Raw genomic sequence first — 18,634 nt, forward strand, 5'->3', positions numbered from 1 at the left:
CAAAGAGTAGGGGATATGTCTGAAGGGTGGTGGTGGGGGAATTCTTATTTTTTTCTTTGCTAACTCCCTAAATATGAGAGTCTAGTTTCAATTCTAAGGATTAAAAGAGCAAAAATAATAATTTTGTTTTTTCATTCCTTCAGATAAAAAACAAATGTATAATACTGTCTTAGGTAGTGTGAAAGAATATATACTTTCATGAAGAATAAGCTATGATTATTCACTGCAACACAAGTCAGTATCTAAGTTCAAAATCTTTAGACTTGCCCTTTCCTACTTCTTAAAAGCCATTCCCACTTTGTCTAGCCCATACTGTTGCTTTCTGACACAACATCTGAAGTTAGCCAGTCGGGATAAACAGCTGTTAATCTTTAGTATATTTTTTCTATTGCCTCTATCTCTTCCTTTTAGACTGCATGTTTCTAAACTTTTCTCTAAATGAATAGCTCAAATGCCACTTGCATCATTCCCTAAGGATCTCTCTAATACTTCTACAGTGTTTAAACTATTTACATGGGACAACTCAGTTACCTAACTTTGGGTATGGATCTTACCTTTCCATATTGCACCCTATATAACATAGTATATGTTATATATACATATACAGACAATATGTATATACATATATAGACAATGTATATAGACATATATACACAACATATACTATGTTGCACCCTATATAATATAGTACTCTAGCCCACAGTTGCACATGTTAGGTACTCAAGAAATAATGGAACGAATACATAAGAGTATAAAAGATAAGCACTGCTCATCTGAAGTCAATAAGTCTATCTGGAAAGATATATGCATGTTAGATACTAGAGTAATAACTAATAAAAATAATAACTCTAATAATTAGAGTAATAACATATAAAAATATGTATTTCTCCAAATGAATGATAAAGACTGTCAAACTTGTATGACCTCTAGAGATTAGAGATCTCGATGTGAACTCAAACAGGATGAAGAGTTTGGTAGGAGAGACTTCAACTATAACTAAAGAATGAGTAACTTTGGAAAAATGAAGAAAGACATGGGCATTCTATGAGATGAGAATAAAGGTGATGTGAGAGATAGGAACAAGGAAAAGACCAAGCAAGAAGATAATTCTCCACATTAAGGATTCCAATGGGAGACAAGATCTACAAGCACTAAATTGTGGTGGCTGTCAATACCAAACTAAGATTGGATTTCAAATGATTTCAGAAACTGGGGAGACACAGAAAGGTTCTTGAAGAGGTTCTCTAATATAGTAGAGTGGTTAGAAAGATTAACTTGATAATGATATGCTAGCTTGCTTGGAGAAGAGGCAGCTAGCCAGTGAGAAGGAATAAGTTGGATTGCTGAGAAACAAAAATATAGAGAGTCAAAAATACAGAGTCACTGGTAGTCCAGATTATCTAGGGAAGAGGTAGAATAAAGAACAGCAGTCAGAGACAATAATAAGAGAAAAAGGAAGAGATAGCTTATTGCGATTTATTTATTAAAAATTTTCAACATTTTGGCATCTACAGGGAATTTTATCTACATATCTCCAAATGACAAAACTCAAAATTATAATCCCTGTAACAGTAATCTGATATTCCCAATAACAAACTAAAGCTGGAGTTAAGAGATCAATGGATTATCAAACAAACCATTAAATCAAATTACTTACACACAGCTCTGTGCTATGTACAGAAAGAGAAAGTTTGTTTCACTTTCACGGAATTTGTATTTTTACCTTTAAATGTAATATACTTGAAACTTAGTAGTTTAAAATGCTGGTAGTGGCATTTTCATTATTTAATTCATTTTTTTTTCCTAGTAAAGTCAATAATTGAAATGAAAACAAATTTTTTTTGAGACGGGGTCGTACTCTGTCACCCGGGCTGGAGTGTGGTGGTGCAATCTCAGCTCACTGCAACCTTTGCCTCTCAGGCTCAAGCCATCCTCCTATCTCAGCCTCCTGAGTAGCTGGGACTATTAGCACATGTCACCACGCTCGGCTAATTTTTATAATTTTTGTAGAGGCAGGGCTTCGCTACATCTGCCTGCCTTGGCCTCCCAAAGTGCTGAGATTACATGCATGAGCCACCATGCGTGGCACAAACCCCGCCCCCCCCCCCCCAAAATAACCAGTTTAAGTGATATTTTTCTCTGTAGTGGTAATACAAGAAAACACTCACTAAGAGTAACTAACTGGAGGTACTTACTTAAGTATCTTAACTGGATTTACACTTTGTGAAGATTAAGACTGCAACTAGATTTTGAAAACATTACTTAGAACAGCGTTTTAAAAGTTTACTTAGCTCTGATGTCCAATAAGGTTAAAATTAATGGCTTTTCTGCAAAACCTGTATATATCTACATTTAATGTTGCCATAAGAGTAATTATTTGCATATTATTGCTTTCATCACAGCTGCAAAAGCACAAAATGAGTATTTAGTGATCACTAAGCCATGTACTTCCTAGTGTAAGTAAAAAAACATCCAGGTAAATGAGGATGAAAGACTTATACCTTTCTAAATGCTGCCATAAGAGGAGTTATCTTGCGGTTATCTGCTGCATCCACATCTGCACCTGCTTGCACCAGTAACTGAACCACATCGAGGTGTCCACCATTTGCTGCTAGCCACAATGGAGTGTTCCCCTTCTTGTTACGTACATCAATATGAGCTCCCCTAAAAACCAATGACACAGATAGCATTGTGGTTTTTTTTTTTTTTTTTTTTTGATACAGGGTCTTGCTCTGTCACACAGGCTGGAGTGCAGTGGTGAGATCATGGCTCACTGCAGCCTCCACCTCCAGGGGTCATATGATTCTCCTACCTCAGCCTCCAGAGTAGCTGGGACTACAGGCCCATGCCACCACGCTCAGCTAATTTTTAAATTTCTTGTGGAGATGGAGTCTTCCTATGTTACCCAGGCTGGTCTCGAACTCCTGGGCTCAAGTAATCCTCCTGCCTCAACCTCTCAAAGTGCTGGAATTATAGGCATTGTCACCACACCTAGCCTAGCATTGTCTTAAATAGAATGAAATGACACAGTAACAAAAATCAACTATCAACATGTGAAAATATTCTGTAAAGATAAAAATTGTTTTCAATATTCAAAGATGTAAATATGTCTTGCTCTCAGAATTATACTACACAAACAATATCCTATGAGGCAACTGTAACCGTTTCAGATTATTTGTATTCATATACAATTTGACCATCCCTAATCTGAAATCCAGTATCTGAAGTCTGAAATGCTCCAATGAGCATTTCCTTTGAGTGTCATAACAGGGCTCAAAAAGTTCCATACTTTGGAGCTTTTCCAATTAGGGATACTCAATCTGTTTTTGTAGTTATGTTAAAGATAACATGCAGGTTTAGCATTCATTCAGTGGGCATAATGTAGATGGGAAGACCCATGGTTAGTAAGAGTTAACAGCAGTTACTGCCAAATACTACTGCTTAGAATACCATGCAAAGGTCTTTGAGAGTGCACGAAAACAAGTTAAACAGACAAGCATCTTTGGAAAACTAGCAGGCAACTTCTACATGACTGAAAGTAGAAAGTACCTTGGATCCTGTCTGTTTATCTTAAATAGTCCCATAACCACACCTAAAAGCCTTAATTACTGTGAAGAACAAGAAAATGGACAATGAAGCCTTAGATCACTGCCAGACTTTTAAGACTTGTGTGTGGGGGATGTAAGTATGTCTGATAACAGATGTATGTTCAAATAGCTTGTTATTATAGACGTTAAAAGTAATATAGACAAGAATGAAAGAAAGACATTTTTAGGTTACACAGAAACAAATCAGACAATGTAGCATAGCTCTGGAGGGTTGGAAAACAATGGGTAGGTTTGGGGAAAAAAGCACTTGTTTATAAAAGAAGAAATAATCACATTTGATTTTTTAAATAGTTTAATTGCCCAGAGAGAATGATAATCACTAGTAACACTTGTGTTCATATATGAAGGGTATGGTAACAACATACCTGCCAATAAGAAGCTCACAGAATTTGTAATGCCCTTTATCTGCTGCTATGGTTAAAGCTGTATCTCTTGAGGAGGGAACTGGAGGGGCATTAACATCAGCACCTTTATCCAAAAGAACTCGGCCCACCTCCGCATATCCACCAGAGGCAGCTTCCATTAGTGGTGTGAGACCAGTCTAAGTTTAGTGTAAAATTAAAAGTAATGACACGTAAGAGACTGGAAAGATCTAAAATTGTAAAGAATAACAACTTGAAGAAGGAATATGATACAGCTGTTACCAAGATTCACAACTAAATTTAATCACTGACCCTTATTAGCTCCTTTGAGTTAGAGTCTGATCTATTAAAAGAAAATAATTCTACCTAATCTCAACGGTATTGCAAAAAAAAAAAAAAGAAAAAAAAAAAGAAAAAAAAATCTGTTTAAGATGTTAAGCACTTGGCATATAACTGGTAACTGGTACTCAATAAATGTTCCATTCCCTTCCTTTTCAAAATAGTCTCTCTTTTTCAGCTGATAACCCTACTGTCATTGTTGCCTATAAAAATTTATCACTCAGGTATTTTCAAGAGTTAATGTTTGACTGAGTTATACAGAATGATTTCTAATTAAATATATACATAGGAGATAAATGTTACTAGAAAGCACTAAAATTATAATCAACATGTTGCTACTATACATCTTAAATATCAAAGCAATAAATTCATGTGTAAATCTCAGACTTTTTCTTACCTTAGCTCTGTGTTCAACATTTGCTTTTCTATCAAGCAGAAGACTAACCACTTCAGTTCTTCCTTGGAAGCAGGCTAAAGTAAGGGCAGTGTTCCGATTGGTTTCTATCTGAGCATTTATGTCAGAGCCCATGTCTAACAGGAGCTTAACAGCAGCTGTATGCCCATTCATAGCTGCTAACATCAGAGGAGAGATGCCCAATTTGCTACCAGTTCTAGGGGTGCAGGTATGGGGAAAACAAATGGAAAATATATATTTTAAATGACATAGAAAAATTGGAGATGATATATAATTCTAATCTAAGATTATTTTGAAGGATTGTTTAAAATATCCATTTTTCTCAACCTTAGTAAGTCTCTGATACTACCAAGACTCCATCAGAAATGTTTTATTAGAATATTTTTTGTATTTCATTCAACATAATGACTTGGGCTGGAAGGTGATTAATAAGTTATTAGGATAAACTTTCAATCTTAAAGCATGTATTAGCTTGCTTAATAAAAGCTTCTAAGATGTTTACATTTAGTATCATAAGAAACAGTACTCAATATTTTTCAAGCTCTATATCAAGTTTTAATTACTTAAATAAAGTTCATCTCAAAAATCTCTAACACTTTGAATGCCAAATTTGTAATAAAGGGATTTACTAAATTTGGCACTAAAAAATAGGTGTTCTACAAATATCTATAACAGTCTTACTAAATAAGGGGCTTACAGAAAGGGAATACAACTTGCCTAGAGTTAATCTCAGCTCCTGCATTTAGTAATATTTTGATGATGTTCACATAGCCACCAGAAGCAGCCAGACTTAGAGGTGTGTAATCAGAAACATTCCTGTGCTCTTTATTTGCCCCTCGAGCTAACAATAGCTCCACCACCTGAAAATAAAATAGAAAAAAATATGTTTTCTTATGGAGAGACAAATTACCAAAGTGTGTATTTTTAAATTTCTTTTTCTGGTATACTGTACAATAAAAGAAGGCGAAAGTTCTTCCTCCATGCTCTGCATAAAATCAGCCTCTAATGATAGCAGGAGGTCTTAGAAGCCAACAAAGAGATACCTTCTCAAGTAAAACCCATGTAGAAATCCACTAAAATAGTATAATGTGTTCATGAAAGGTCTGGACTGAAAATTTTGTGACATGCTTTGGAAATTAATATTTGTTATTCCACCATAAAGCGGTAAAATAGAGTAATATGGGACAAGATTTTTTCGTATTATACATGTGAATGTATTTAACATATTTTTAAACCTTTTAATGAGTGAGTATTTTAAAAGCATGGTATAAAAGGTCCTATATTTTCACAAGATTATGAAAATTTTCTAAGATAACATTAAAAAACCTTATATACATTCACTACCTAGATTTTAGGTCCCACCTACTGGCAGACTTTCTGGGTGTATGGTTTTGTAAGAAATTGCCAGGCTATTCTTAAAGTGGTTGTACTATGTACACTCCCTTCAATAATGCATGAGTTCTAGTAGCATGAGTCTTGGCAACATCTGTTATTGCCAGTCGTCAATTTTAGCCATTCTAGTGGATGTGTAGTTGTATCCCACTGGATCTTAATTGCATTTCCTAAAACCTAAAAATATTTAGCATTTATTTAAGTACTGATGGGCCATTCACAGATCATTGTCCACTATGCCATTTAATGCCTAAACAATCCTTTGACGCAATATTCATTCTCATTTTATAAATAAGATATACAGAAGTCAAGACTGGCTCAAGATCATAGCTCTTACCCCTGCTCTTACTATTAATAATATAGAGAAGTCAAGACTGGCTCAAGATCATAGCTCTTACCCCTGCTCTTACTATTAATAATATATCCTAAAATACTAACTGGCAAATAATAAATGTTAATGAATAGTGGTTTATCTTGCATCTCAGCAAAGCTATGTCCAATTTTAGATATCACAATCTTTCCATCACTTTTTGCTTTCAGAGCGAGTGACAAGGTTATAAAAACAAGAAAAAATGTGGCGTTAGGCTATTTTATAAACAGTATAGTAGAAAACTCTAATCAAATTTCTCAAGTTTTCTCAATGCCATTATATTTCTCAATTCTTTCAGAGAACTCTTCTGCTCCCAAAACATCCAATATACAACAAAAATGTATGATTTTATAGTAAAATGACTTTCCAACATTTTATTAATCACTTCAAAATACTTACCTCTTCTATTGACACCAAATTAAAGTAACAAAGTGTTTATAGGCAAAATTGTTACCCTAACATACTTCAACAATTGTTATAACCTAATCTGTTATATTTTAACAAAAATACATAATTCATAAAAATTACAGTGCCCTATTGGCTTTAATATTACTTTTAAATAAAGAAAATCAACTAATATCTTCTTGACTCAATATTGAAAATATCTGTTCTTATATAAAGCAAGTATTTTTTCAAGCTAAATAATGATTGAAAGGCAATATGATTGAAAGGCAAAATTTTGCTTTCCGGGATTTATGGGGATTTTTACTTTTTCTGGAATAGTAGAAATAATTTATCAAATTAAGTGGTTCATTTTTCACTATCTTAATATTTTGCTTATAATACTTTTAACCTATCTATTGCCCCTACTATGAATTATAGAAGAAAAAAGTGACACAAGTAGAAGAAACAAAACAGTAGGGACAGGACAGGCTCCTTGTCTCTTGTGTGGAGTATTCTAGTAATAAGTGTATCTAACTATCCATTCATATAATATCTATTCCAAATATAAGGGAACAAAAATTACGGAAAAAAATGCCTATATTATCACTGTTAATAGATTTCAGTTCGTTTTAATTTACAAAATGAAGGATGACCAAGCCCTACCCTTACTGCACTTACGTAATTTTATTAGATTTCCCATTCTTTTGTATAGGAATTATTATATCTATTAAAATTGTTTATTTATTAGTTTATTTTAAAAATCTAGTGGGTTTAACTAACTAGAGTTCAATATAACCTTATGTGCTATGACTGGGGGGAAGTGGGGGAAAAAGCTAGTTTAAGATGCTCAAATGGGAGGTAACAGTTCCCCAGTTCGCTCGTCAGAATACCTTCACATATAATATTTCAAGAAGGATACTGACATAAAGGGTGAAATAGTCATGATGATGAAGGGATTGGAAAAGGTATTCTTAGGCTAACAACCGAAACAAGACTTGTTTCACACAAAGAATAGGTGACTTCAGGAAAAAAAAAATCTGAAGTTAGAAAAGGTTAAACCTCTTTCTATTTGTTTAAAGAACAAAACTAAGAACTGTGGGGAAACAAAAAAGGCATACTTCAGGCCTGATAAATAGGAAAACCTTATAAAAGAATAAGAGAAAAAAGATTTTAAAGCTAAGACACTGATCTGAATGACCTAAGGTGCTTTCCAAATCTAAGATTCAATAATTCCTTGATAGAGAAGGGAATCTATGGAGACAACACATCTGGTTTATATCCCCTGTACAAAGGACTGAATTTGGAAAAAAAAAAAAAAAAAAGGGTTATCTAGCTGATTATAAAATGCCACAAGATACATAAGTGAGTGTAAAGCTATATTTTCTTGAGCCTAGCTAATCTCTATCAGTTGTTCTAGTTTCCTTAAAAAAACAAAAGGTCATATAATCTTACCATCTTATCTGAGAACCTTTCCTCCAGAGTTGAGAAAAGGTGGGGAAAAATCAAAGCAAGACAAGAGTTCTCAGAACACATAAAAATTGAATATTCTTAATTCCCTACTAATCTTACAGACAGCAACAGAGACTGTGATTAAGTACCTTCTATGCCATGTAATATAGGGCAGGCAAACATGAGTGAATATAGGCCCTGTACATTAGGAACTTACTGATTTGACTTGGAATAGTCTTTCTCCTACCGTAAACGCATGGCATTCCTACTTTTAGATGAGCAGGATTCTAAACAATGTGTGATTTTTCTGGCAAGTTAGCTTATGCTAACAATGATACTCATCTTTTTGTTAGTAGATAATAGTTTCAGTTATTGTGAGAAATCTAAACGTCAAAGCATTGTTCTGATAGAAAAAAAATATAAGTGAAAGTACACATTTGCTAAACAGAGAAAGGAAAACAATTACACTAAGGGGAAACATTACCTCCTGTCTTCCCCCAGAACAAGCCAAGGAGAGTGGTGTGTCCTTGGTTCTTTCAGACTGAGCTTCAATGTCTGCACCATTGTCCAGCAATATTTCCACAACACCAACATGACCAGCTGTGGCAGCCAAGATGAGTGGAGTAAAACCTGGAGAAAAATAACGATCTTCTCACTACATGCTAAGGCAAAAGAACAAAATATCTGACCTTCAAAATAGGACTAAAAAATAATGTTCCTAAATAAATTTTTTGATCAGTATTCCAAAAAATAAAACAAAAGTAGGCCCTACCTTTCTTGTCTCGGTGCTCTATACTAGCTCCTCTCTCTAGCAGTGTTTGTACCAGTTCCTCGTGGCCACCAGCACAGGCAAGTGTTAGCGCCGTGTCATGATTACTCTCAGTCTATAAGAAATTATTTTTTGGTTAGTTTATTAAATAACTTAAGATGTTAATATCAAATACATAATATGCAAACATATCAAATACACACAAATACATATGTACCACTCTACAATATCAAGCATTTGAAAAGCAAGGTTTACGGACGGGCGTGGTGGCTCACGCCTGTAATCCCAGCACTTTGAGAGGCCGAGGCGGGCAGATCATGAGGTCAAGAGATTGAGACCATCCTGGCCAACATGGTGAAACCCCATCTTGACTGAAAATATAAAAATTAGCCGGGTGTGGCGGTGCGTGCCTGTAGTCCCAGCTTCTTCGGAGGCTGAGGCAGAAGAATCGCTTGAACCTGGGAGGCAGAGGTTACAGTGAACCAAGATCACGCCACTGCACTCCAGCCTGGGTGACAAAGCGAGACTCCGTCTCAAAAAAGAAAAAAAAAGAAAAGAAAAGAAAAGCAAGGTTTACTTGTTTCCATATTAGCAGCCAACTTGTGAGTTTTTTAAAAAGGCTACAAGCATCAAGAAAAATAAAGTATGACTCTCAATCACGTGATTGAAAGAAATACTGTAGATTAACTTTTGCTTTCGGCCATTAATGGAGAAACAGATCAGATTTATTTTCCTATCGCAAATAACTAAAAAAGAAAAAAAAAACCTCTTTGAAATGATGGTGTTTAGACAGGCAGTGCAGAAGAGTGATCTCTGAAGACAGAAATGATTAGCCCAACTTACTGCCTGGAGAGTTTCCAGGCTATAGTGCAAGGAGCAAGTATCCAAACAGCCTGGCAGTCTCCCCAACTTGAGAAGACAGAATTTGGAGAGATCAAGGTGGCTAGAATTCATGGAGCAGATTATTGAAGAGGAGAGTACTGCAGAAAGGGTACTCTGGAGATGTGCAGAGGATTCCCCTAAAATCTTCAGCTGAGTTTTGATCAGTCCATGTGCATGAGGAAATTATCCCAGGCCAGGAAAGGACCACCAGAGAGAGTCAGGCTGAATAATACCCAGGGCTCACACGGGGCCAGGAATAGTTTGGTTCCCACCAGCCAGAGTAGAAAGACCTCAAAACACACAGGATGTCAAGTAGAATCCTCAGTAGTAGGGCCAAATTAGCAGTTGTGGACCCACCTAACAAACTGAGAAGTAGGCCTTGAAATTAAAAAAAAAAAATTGTTTCCAAGTAACTTAGCTGTATTTGAGAACAAAGCCCCAAAATACTTAAAGGAACCAAATATCCAAAATATACTGTGTATTTTGAAAAACAAAGACTATTATAATGAGACATGACACTATCTACATATGGTTTGCTTCTGCCTTCTGCTAATGATAATGACCAACATATTAGATTTACCAGTGTTATAACTCTGTTATAGTTTCAATGCTAACCTAGCGAACTATCTAATTTCTCATACTTTTATTATTTATTTTATTTTTTATTTTTGAGATGGAGTCTCGCTGTCACCCAGGCTGGAGTGCAGTGGCGCGATCTTGGCTGTCCGCAATCTCTGCCTCCTGGGTTCATGCAACTCTCCCTGCCTCAGCTTCCTGAGTAGCTGGGTTTACAGGCGTCTGCCACCACGCCCAGCTAGATACCTTTTAGTACTCTACAAGCAACATGTGACTATTAGCATTTGAAATATGGTTAGTGTAACAGAGGAACTGAATTTTAAATTGTATTTAATTTAAATCTAATAACTGATATTCAATTTGGTTATTGGAAAACTTAGGATGTCTCAAACAATTTGAGTAAATGAATCTACTTTTCGACTGCACATTTAATTAAATCTAGATACAAATTGAGTATTTCCAATGAAATCCAAATTCAGATATACTTTAAGTAGGGTGACAAATCTGGGACTGAGGGGGTTTCTGGGATGAGGGGCTTCTGGTGCTAAAACAGGAAAGTCCCAGGAAAACCAAAATGATTTGATCACTCCAGCTGTAAGTCTAACATGCCCACCAAGTTTTGAAGACTTTTAGTATGAAATAAAAATGTAAATTATCTCAGCAATTGTGGTGTATTGATTACATGACATGTTAAAACAATATTTGGATATATTAAATTAAATTAAATATATTTTAAAATTCATCCCATTTGTTTCTTTTCACATTTTTTAATGCGACTACTAGAGAATTTAAAATTACAATCTCATCTTATTTTTCAACTGAACAGTGTTGCTCTAAGCATTTCCCTCACTTTCACATATGTATCTCTATTATAGTACTTATCACCAATCTGCCTTATATGTTTATCACCCACAGAGACTATAAATTCCTGGGAGGTAAGGAACATGTCTTATAAATGTTTGTATTTTCTACCTGTAAGTGATAAATTACTTAGGAAATAATAAATGATAGTTAAGTAAAATGAATGGCAATAGCTGCAAAAGGTCATAGATTCAAAAACTGTTACTAATAAACATAATAAGCAAGGGACTATATATGTAGCATTGATTACATTTACACATTGTATTTGTAGAATGTACATAATAATTATAAAAAGGAAAAGCATATTCTCCCAGAATGTAAATAACTCTAAAGACCAAATTCCATTATAAGAAATGAAAAACAAAAGACAAAAGGCAAAATCAGTAAGAGTTAAGAAAAAAGAAAAAGCCTACTAGTCAGTGATGAAGAGGGAGACGGCAAAAGCTGCTCTGCAGAAGAGGCTGGCAGAGAGCAGAGCTACTGACTGCAGAGATCAGGGATGGCCACAAGGGAGAGATGCACCAACTACAACAATGGAGAAGGACATGAAACTTAAATGAGTGACAGCTCTGACTGTGTTATAGTATTTGATCTTCATTTCAGGTTTATAGGAAGAAATTATATCTGATTTCAGAGAAAAGGAGATAAAGGCTCTGATAAATAACTTTCCGATGGCCACATAAGCTAACAACCGGTAGATATGTGCTTTAAAAAACCCAAGAAGATCTTGATAACAAAATCCTGCTCTCCCCACTATATCACAGAGGGGCCCTAAGGCAAAGCAGATTGTGCTGAATATAATGTTAAGTGTATGTGTCTTATGTCCACTCTATGTTGGTGCATATGCAATCAGCAGAAGAATCAATTTTATGATGAAGTTTATAAGGTTTCTAAAATTCTTCCAGGGTTTAAAGAGTAATTTAGGAAAGCTCAAATAGAAAATGAAGAGATGTACATAAAATTTGCAAAAGATAAGCACGGAAAATTTTAGTGGATCAGTAAAATGTTTTTTCCAATATTATAAAACATAAATTCAACTGACATTTATTAAGCACCTTTTATATTCAAAGCACTCTACTGAGTGCTCTAGGGTTGACAAAGATAATACAGGACTCAAAGAAGCTTACTGATTACTACACAGGGCATATACAGGTTCAAACTAGGAGACAAGCATAATAATATATTATGAGATTTCAAGAAACAAACATTTAAAGCTAAGAAAACAGCTTTAAATTCCTTGTGGAAATGAAGTTAAAAGTGGGCAACTCCATTGTATTTCTGCATTAAGAGAAACTAAACCAACTAACATGACAGAAATATCACTCTGTTTCTCAATACACCAATAAACAAATGAACTGAAATAGAAATTTGGGTTAATATTAATAATGACAAAGTAAAGAAAAAAACAGGTGTTTCAAATACTGCTAATCATGGAAATAATTATAATACAGCTGACTATTTTGTAGAAGGCAAAGTACCAATTAAAGGAAGAATCCTTAGATTCAAATTATATTGCACAAAGTTACATTAGTCAAGAAGTTATATTCCTTGTCACAGATCTAAGAGAAAGTCCCGAACCTGAAAAAGGAGATAGATGTCCAGAGCTTTAAGAGCTCATTCAGGTTTATATTCTAAAGAAAATTTCAGTTAGCCCATGATGCCATAATATATACACCATTCTATACCATTAATAGAGGTTGTTATGATGAATTCTGGCTTATAAAAAATGATAAAAAATATATTTGATGCAAAAATATTCTGTAAGTTATCAACATGACTATCAATTTTATAATGGTGGTACAGAATGAAAAACAAGAAATAGCAACACAGATGGCAATACTGAAGGAAAGACAACTTTTAATGAGCTGAAATTCAGGTGAAAAAGCACTGAACTGTGTGAAGTGTCTTTAAAAAAGGAAATACGCTGGGTACAATGCCTCACGCCTGTAATCCCAACACTTTGGGAGGCTGAGGCAGGAGGATCACTTGAGGCCAGAAGTTTGAGAACAGCTGGGCAACACGGCAAGACCCCATCTCTACAAAAAATTAGCCAGAAGTGGTGTGCAATGCCTGTACTCATAGCTACTCATGAGTTTGGGGCAGGAGGATCATTTGAGCCCAGGAGTTCATGGCTGCAGCAAGCTGTGATGGTGCCACTGCACTCCAACCTGGCTGATAGAGTGAGACCCTGTCTCAACAACAACAACAACAACAACAACAAAGTACATCTATTAATTACTTTTTTTTTTTTTTTTTTTTGAGAGAGAGAGTCTTGCTCTGTCGCCAAGGCTAGAGTGCAGTGGGTCACTCAGCTCACTGCAAGCTCCGTCTCCCAGGTTCGCGCCATTCTCCTGCCTCAGCCTCCCGAGTAGTTGGGACTACAGGCACCTGACACCACGCCTGGCTAATTTTTTTTTATATTTTTAGTAGAGACAAGGTTTCACGGTGTTAGCCAGGATGGTCTCGAACTGCTGACCTCATGATCCTCCCACCTTGGCCTCCCAAACTGCTGGGATTACAGGTGTGAGCCACTGCACCCTACCTATTAATTACTCTTAACATAATTAAATTACCTTGAAAACTACTAGGACTTAAAGAGCTGAACTTTTTTTACACTTCCACAACCTTCAAAATCCTTAATATCTCATTCTCTAACCCACTCAGGTTATATGTAAGCTTAAAAAGTGGGATAGCACTTCAAGGTATTCAATAAATGAGAATAATCAGTAAAATAAATAACCTATTAAAAGCAGTTCATATGAACAAGTAGAATGCACGTATTTTAAAGGAGAATGCTTTAATGGTAGCATATTATATATATATCACCGTTAATTAATTTTTGTTGGCCTCTTTAATTTCTCATGTTAAATCACTGTGATTAAACTGTTCTTTATATTGCAAAACCAATAAGAATAGAGAAAAATATTCATATAATACTTATACCATTAAAGGTAAAATATAATTTTACATACTTAACAATTTCAGTCTTGACACGTCACAAGTGAAATTTGATGTCTACCCTTCTTTAAAATAATGAATATATGTTAATTATTAAAAAGTGAAAGAAAGCAAAATTCTATAAAGATCTATTTTTTTTTTTTTCAGTTTTGAGATGTACTAGAATAAGGTACTCCAAGTTCAAGAAAAGACTTCAGCGGCCTCAGAATAAAAACAACAAGCAGTTTAGGAATATAGGGAGTACATGTGCCAAAAAAGAGGCTGGAACGAGTTTTTATAGCCCAAGAACAAAACAACTGGTTCTTTCTCATTGGTAGTGGCTCCTAGAATCGATCATATTTTACACTATAAAATACAAAAAATATTTAATTAACTTGTGGTATTCAGTTCTAACCTTCAAGTCAGAATTATTGTTCCACATAAAGCCTGTGGTTTTAAAAAATCTCTACATAATTCCTAATTTCTGTATGTACAGAACCCACAAATAAGTTTGGTTATACCAAACTTAAGCAAAATAAACTCAACTTAAACTCAAGCAAAATAAACACAAAGGTCAGAGCAATGCTATCAAAAGGTGTAATAAAAATAGTCCCAAATAATTCCTTCAAACTATTATTTATTGGTTTCCTAAAACAGATTTTGATAGCAGCAAAGTATGTGGTATTCATCTTAAAAGTTTTGAAAATACCTAGACAAATTTGATTCAGTAAAACTGGAGAGTTGGAAAGTCTGTGGCACACCCTTGGCAAGTGAGTTCTAGCTGTGTAGCAGAGAGTTGAAGCCCCTTATGAAGAATGCAAACTCTTCAGCATTTGTCAAGGATCAGAAATAAAACATATGATTCCTGCTAATCCTTGTTAAAAACATTAGCTCCTGTCTAAAATGTTCAACTAAAGCAGTTAAAGGTCTGACCATTTTCCAGAATCATTAGCATTTTAAAAGCAGTTATACTTTGAGGCTTTAAAAGATTAACATTTCCTTTGTTCTTCCTTATATTTTGATGTTAAGTATGCAAAGATGAAAGACAAATGATCTCTTACCGTCTAGGCTGTGGACACGTTTCTGTGATCCCACTTACCAGGCTAATACAACATAATTCAAATTCAAGGTTAACACACTTAAGTTAAAAATAAAAAAACAATGTAACATAGTGCAGTGGTTAATAAAAGAAAAGAGTCTAGAGCCAGAGTGTCTGAGTTCAAAAGTAGGCTCCACCACTAATTAGCTGTTGGGCAAGGTAGTTAATATCTTTATGTCTTATATTCCTCAAATGGAAAATGTAATAATAATAGTACCCACTTCATGGGACTGTTACAAAGATTAAGTTAAAGAAGTTAATATCTGCAAGGCATTAAGCCTGTATGTTAGGGTTTGTTACATAAACAGATGAAAGATCTAAGTATTAAAGAATGTTTAGTCTTTCAGAATAGCAATCTTGGTATTAATTTCTTCATTATATTATTTGTCACAGCACAGTATTATCACACATAATCAAAGTACCCACTATGTAAGAGCCCACAAAATTTTTATTTTCTTATCAAAACAAAAACTTTGAGCTTTTGTTTGATTGAGTATAAAAGGATCTTCATTTTTAATCACATAAATTACCTGCTTGATATAAAAACTAGTTGTTTTTTTTTTTTTTTTTTGAGACAGAGTTTCACTCTGTCGCCCAGGCTGGAGTGCAGTGGTATGATCTTGGCTCACTGCAACCTCTGCCTTCTGGGTTCAAGTGCTTCTCCTGCCTCAGCCTCCCAAATAGGTGGGATTACAGGTGTGTGTCACCATGCCTGGCTAATTTTTGTATTTTTAGTAGAGACAGGTTTTCATCATGTTGGCCAGGCTGGTCTTGAACTCCTAACCTCAGGTGATCCATCCACCTTGGCCTCCCAGAGCGCTGGCATTACAGGCGTGAGCCACCACACCTGGTCAAAAACTAGTAAATTTTAAAAACAAACATCAAAAATTAAAGGAGAAAAATGGTGAACAATTATTTTTGAACAGTATTTTTTTCCAAGGTAGGAACTTTTTAATCTCTAACTAAACACATATGGTAAAACTCCACAGAGAGTAGTTTAACTCAGGTCTGGCTAACCCAACAAATGACAAATCTTGATGTGAGATCAGATAAAAGGAGTAAATTTTTAAGGAGTCATAGTCAAGTTTTTCTATAAAAGCATGTCTACTATGTTTAAAATGTAAGTTTAAAAATAATTTTAATTAAAAAATTACATGTAACTTCTCAGAACTAATTTATAACATAGTGATAGTTGGTGAGTGGTACAGCCCAGAAAAATCATTTCACCATCACTACAGTAATTTCATATTCAGTAAAATCAATGACTGGACAAACTTTTCTGTGCCTGTTTAAAAACATTTTTATAAAGAAGTCTTTTTACATTTTGGTAAAGTACTTATTTTTGCTAATGGATCAATTCTTGGGCCCACAAAAATCAGAAAACTACCTCTTGCTAAACATAATAGCCTCAGCTGTGTGCGGTGGCACACGCCTGTAATCCCAACACTTTGGGTGGCTAATGCAGGCAGATCACCTGAGGTCAAGGAGTTTGAAACCAGCCTGGCCAACATGGTGAAACCCCATCTCTACTAAAAATACAAAAAAATTGGCCAGGCGTGATGGTGGGCGCCTGTAATCCCAGCTACTCAGGAGGCTGAGGCAGGAGAATTGCTTGAACCTGGGAGGCGGAGGCTACAGTTAGCCAAGATTGCCACTGCACTCCAGCCTGGGTGACAGAGCGAGACTCCGTCTCAAAATAAAAAAAAATAAAAAGGCTCAAAGCAAAAAAGACTGGGGAAAAATAATGCAAATTCAATGCCAAGTTCAAACCAATTCTACAACGCTATCAATATTAAATGTAAACAACTATGGCTCATCAAATGAATGTCTCGTATTTTTTTTTTTTTTTGAGACAGAGTTTCGCTCTTGTTGCCCAGGCTGGAGTGCAGTGGCATGATCTCGGCTCACTGCAACCTCCATCTCCTGGATTCAAGCGATTCTCCTGCCTCAGCCTCCCGAGTAGCTGGGATTACAGGCATGCGCCACAATGCCCAGCTAATTTTTTTTGTATTTTTAGTAGAGATGGGGTTTCACCATGTTGGCCAGGCTGGTCTCAAACTCCTGACCTCAGGTGATCCGCCCGCCTCAGCCTCCCAAAGTGCTGGGATTACAGGCGTGAGCCACCACGCCCGGCCGTCTCATTTTTTTTTTTTTAAATGCTATGTAGATGGTAGTTAAGAGTGTCTTTGGGGGGTGGTGGCACACCTGTAATTCCAGCTACTCAGGAGGCTGAGACAGGAGTTTGAGACCAGCTTGGGCAGCATGGCAAGAACCCGTTACAAAAGAAAAAAAGAATGGTGTCTTTGAAGTCATGCTGAATGATTCCCAGCCCTGCCGCTTCTTAGCCTAAATGAAGTGACTAAACAAAATGCTTAACCTCTCTCTTAGCTACAGTGTCTTCTTCAGGGAGATGGGTATTAAGAGTAGCTACATCATGTATGTGGTCTGAGGATTAGATGAGACAATTCCTTAAAACAGTCCCTGGCAATTTTAAGTACTCAACAACAACAAAAGTCAGTACATAAAAAACAACAGACATTTGGCCAACAAGTAAGAACAGAAATAAAATTCCTTTTTCATAGTGTTACTGAGGATCATTTTAATAAAAAGGCAACTTTATTTTTAATAGGTTAAGAGTACATGCCCTTAATGGTCCATCCAACACAAACACACATACACTCACTCCTCTCTCTCTCTTTTTCCCCACGTTACCCCTGCTAAAATTCAGGCTTTATTATAAAGAAATAATCATATATAAAATTAAAAGTTTTATAATGTACACACCCCAGGTACCACCAAAATACAAAAACTAAGTAAACTGCAAACATTTCTTAGTCCTGATGGCCATGTACTCTTGACCTTATTCAGCAGTCTTCTAAACTAGACCTCTTAACTTTTCTTCAGGATAAAACACGCACTATTCTCTCCAATCTCACCTTGCCCTGAGATTTCATGGTCAACTACTTTTTAATAAAAAATTATACTTAATAGCTCTCAAACTTTCTAAAGCTTAACTTAAACAGTGTCTTCCCCCCACTCCATGTTATTTCTTCAAAAAGTGCCTGGAATCCCGTACAGCTAAATTTTACAAATACAGACACAGACTCACCACATATTTCAATCAGTAAGATGAGAATTTTCAAAGATGATATATTATATCAATCATGTGTATGACATACAAAAATATAATT

At 35.4% G+C, this 18,634-nt stretch overlaps 1 protein-coding gene across 6 annotated transcripts in view; it reads right to left on the minus strand.

The window, feature by feature from the left end:
* ANKRD17 (ankyrin repeat domain 17) overlaps positions 1-18,634 on the minus strand; it is a 187,773-nt gene that overhangs the window by 41,363 nt on the left and 127,776 nt on the right. For 4 of the 6 annotated variants that reach the window (XM_031009951.3, XM_031009950.3, XM_031009948.3 and 1 more), the window contains 6 exons: positions 9,092-9,203; positions 8,804-8,949; positions 5,442-5,584; positions 4,707-4,920; positions 3,974-4,149; positions 2,502-2,664 (listed from right to left, as the gene is read on the minus strand). In XM_031009951.3, the coding sequence (XP_030865811.1) occupies positions 2,502-2,664; positions 3,974-4,149; positions 4,707-4,920; positions 5,442-5,584; positions 8,804-8,949; positions 9,092-9,203 (954 nt within the window). Of the gene's footprint in view, positions 1-2,501; positions 2,665-3,973; positions 4,150-4,706; positions 4,927-5,441; positions 5,585-8,803; positions 8,950-9,091; positions 9,204-18,634 lie in introns of all 6 variants that reach the window. The other 2 variants (XM_055385086.2, XM_063705311.1) reach the window with 1 other exon arrangement.

The sequence above is a fragment of the Gorilla gorilla genome, chromosome 3, assembly GCF_029281585.2.
Source record: "Gorilla gorilla gorilla isolate KB3781 chromosome 3, NHGRI_mGorGor1-v2.1_pri, whole genome shotgun sequence".
Taxonomy (NCBI): domain Eukaryota; kingdom Metazoa; phylum Chordata; class Mammalia; order Primates; family Hominidae; genus Gorilla; species Gorilla gorilla.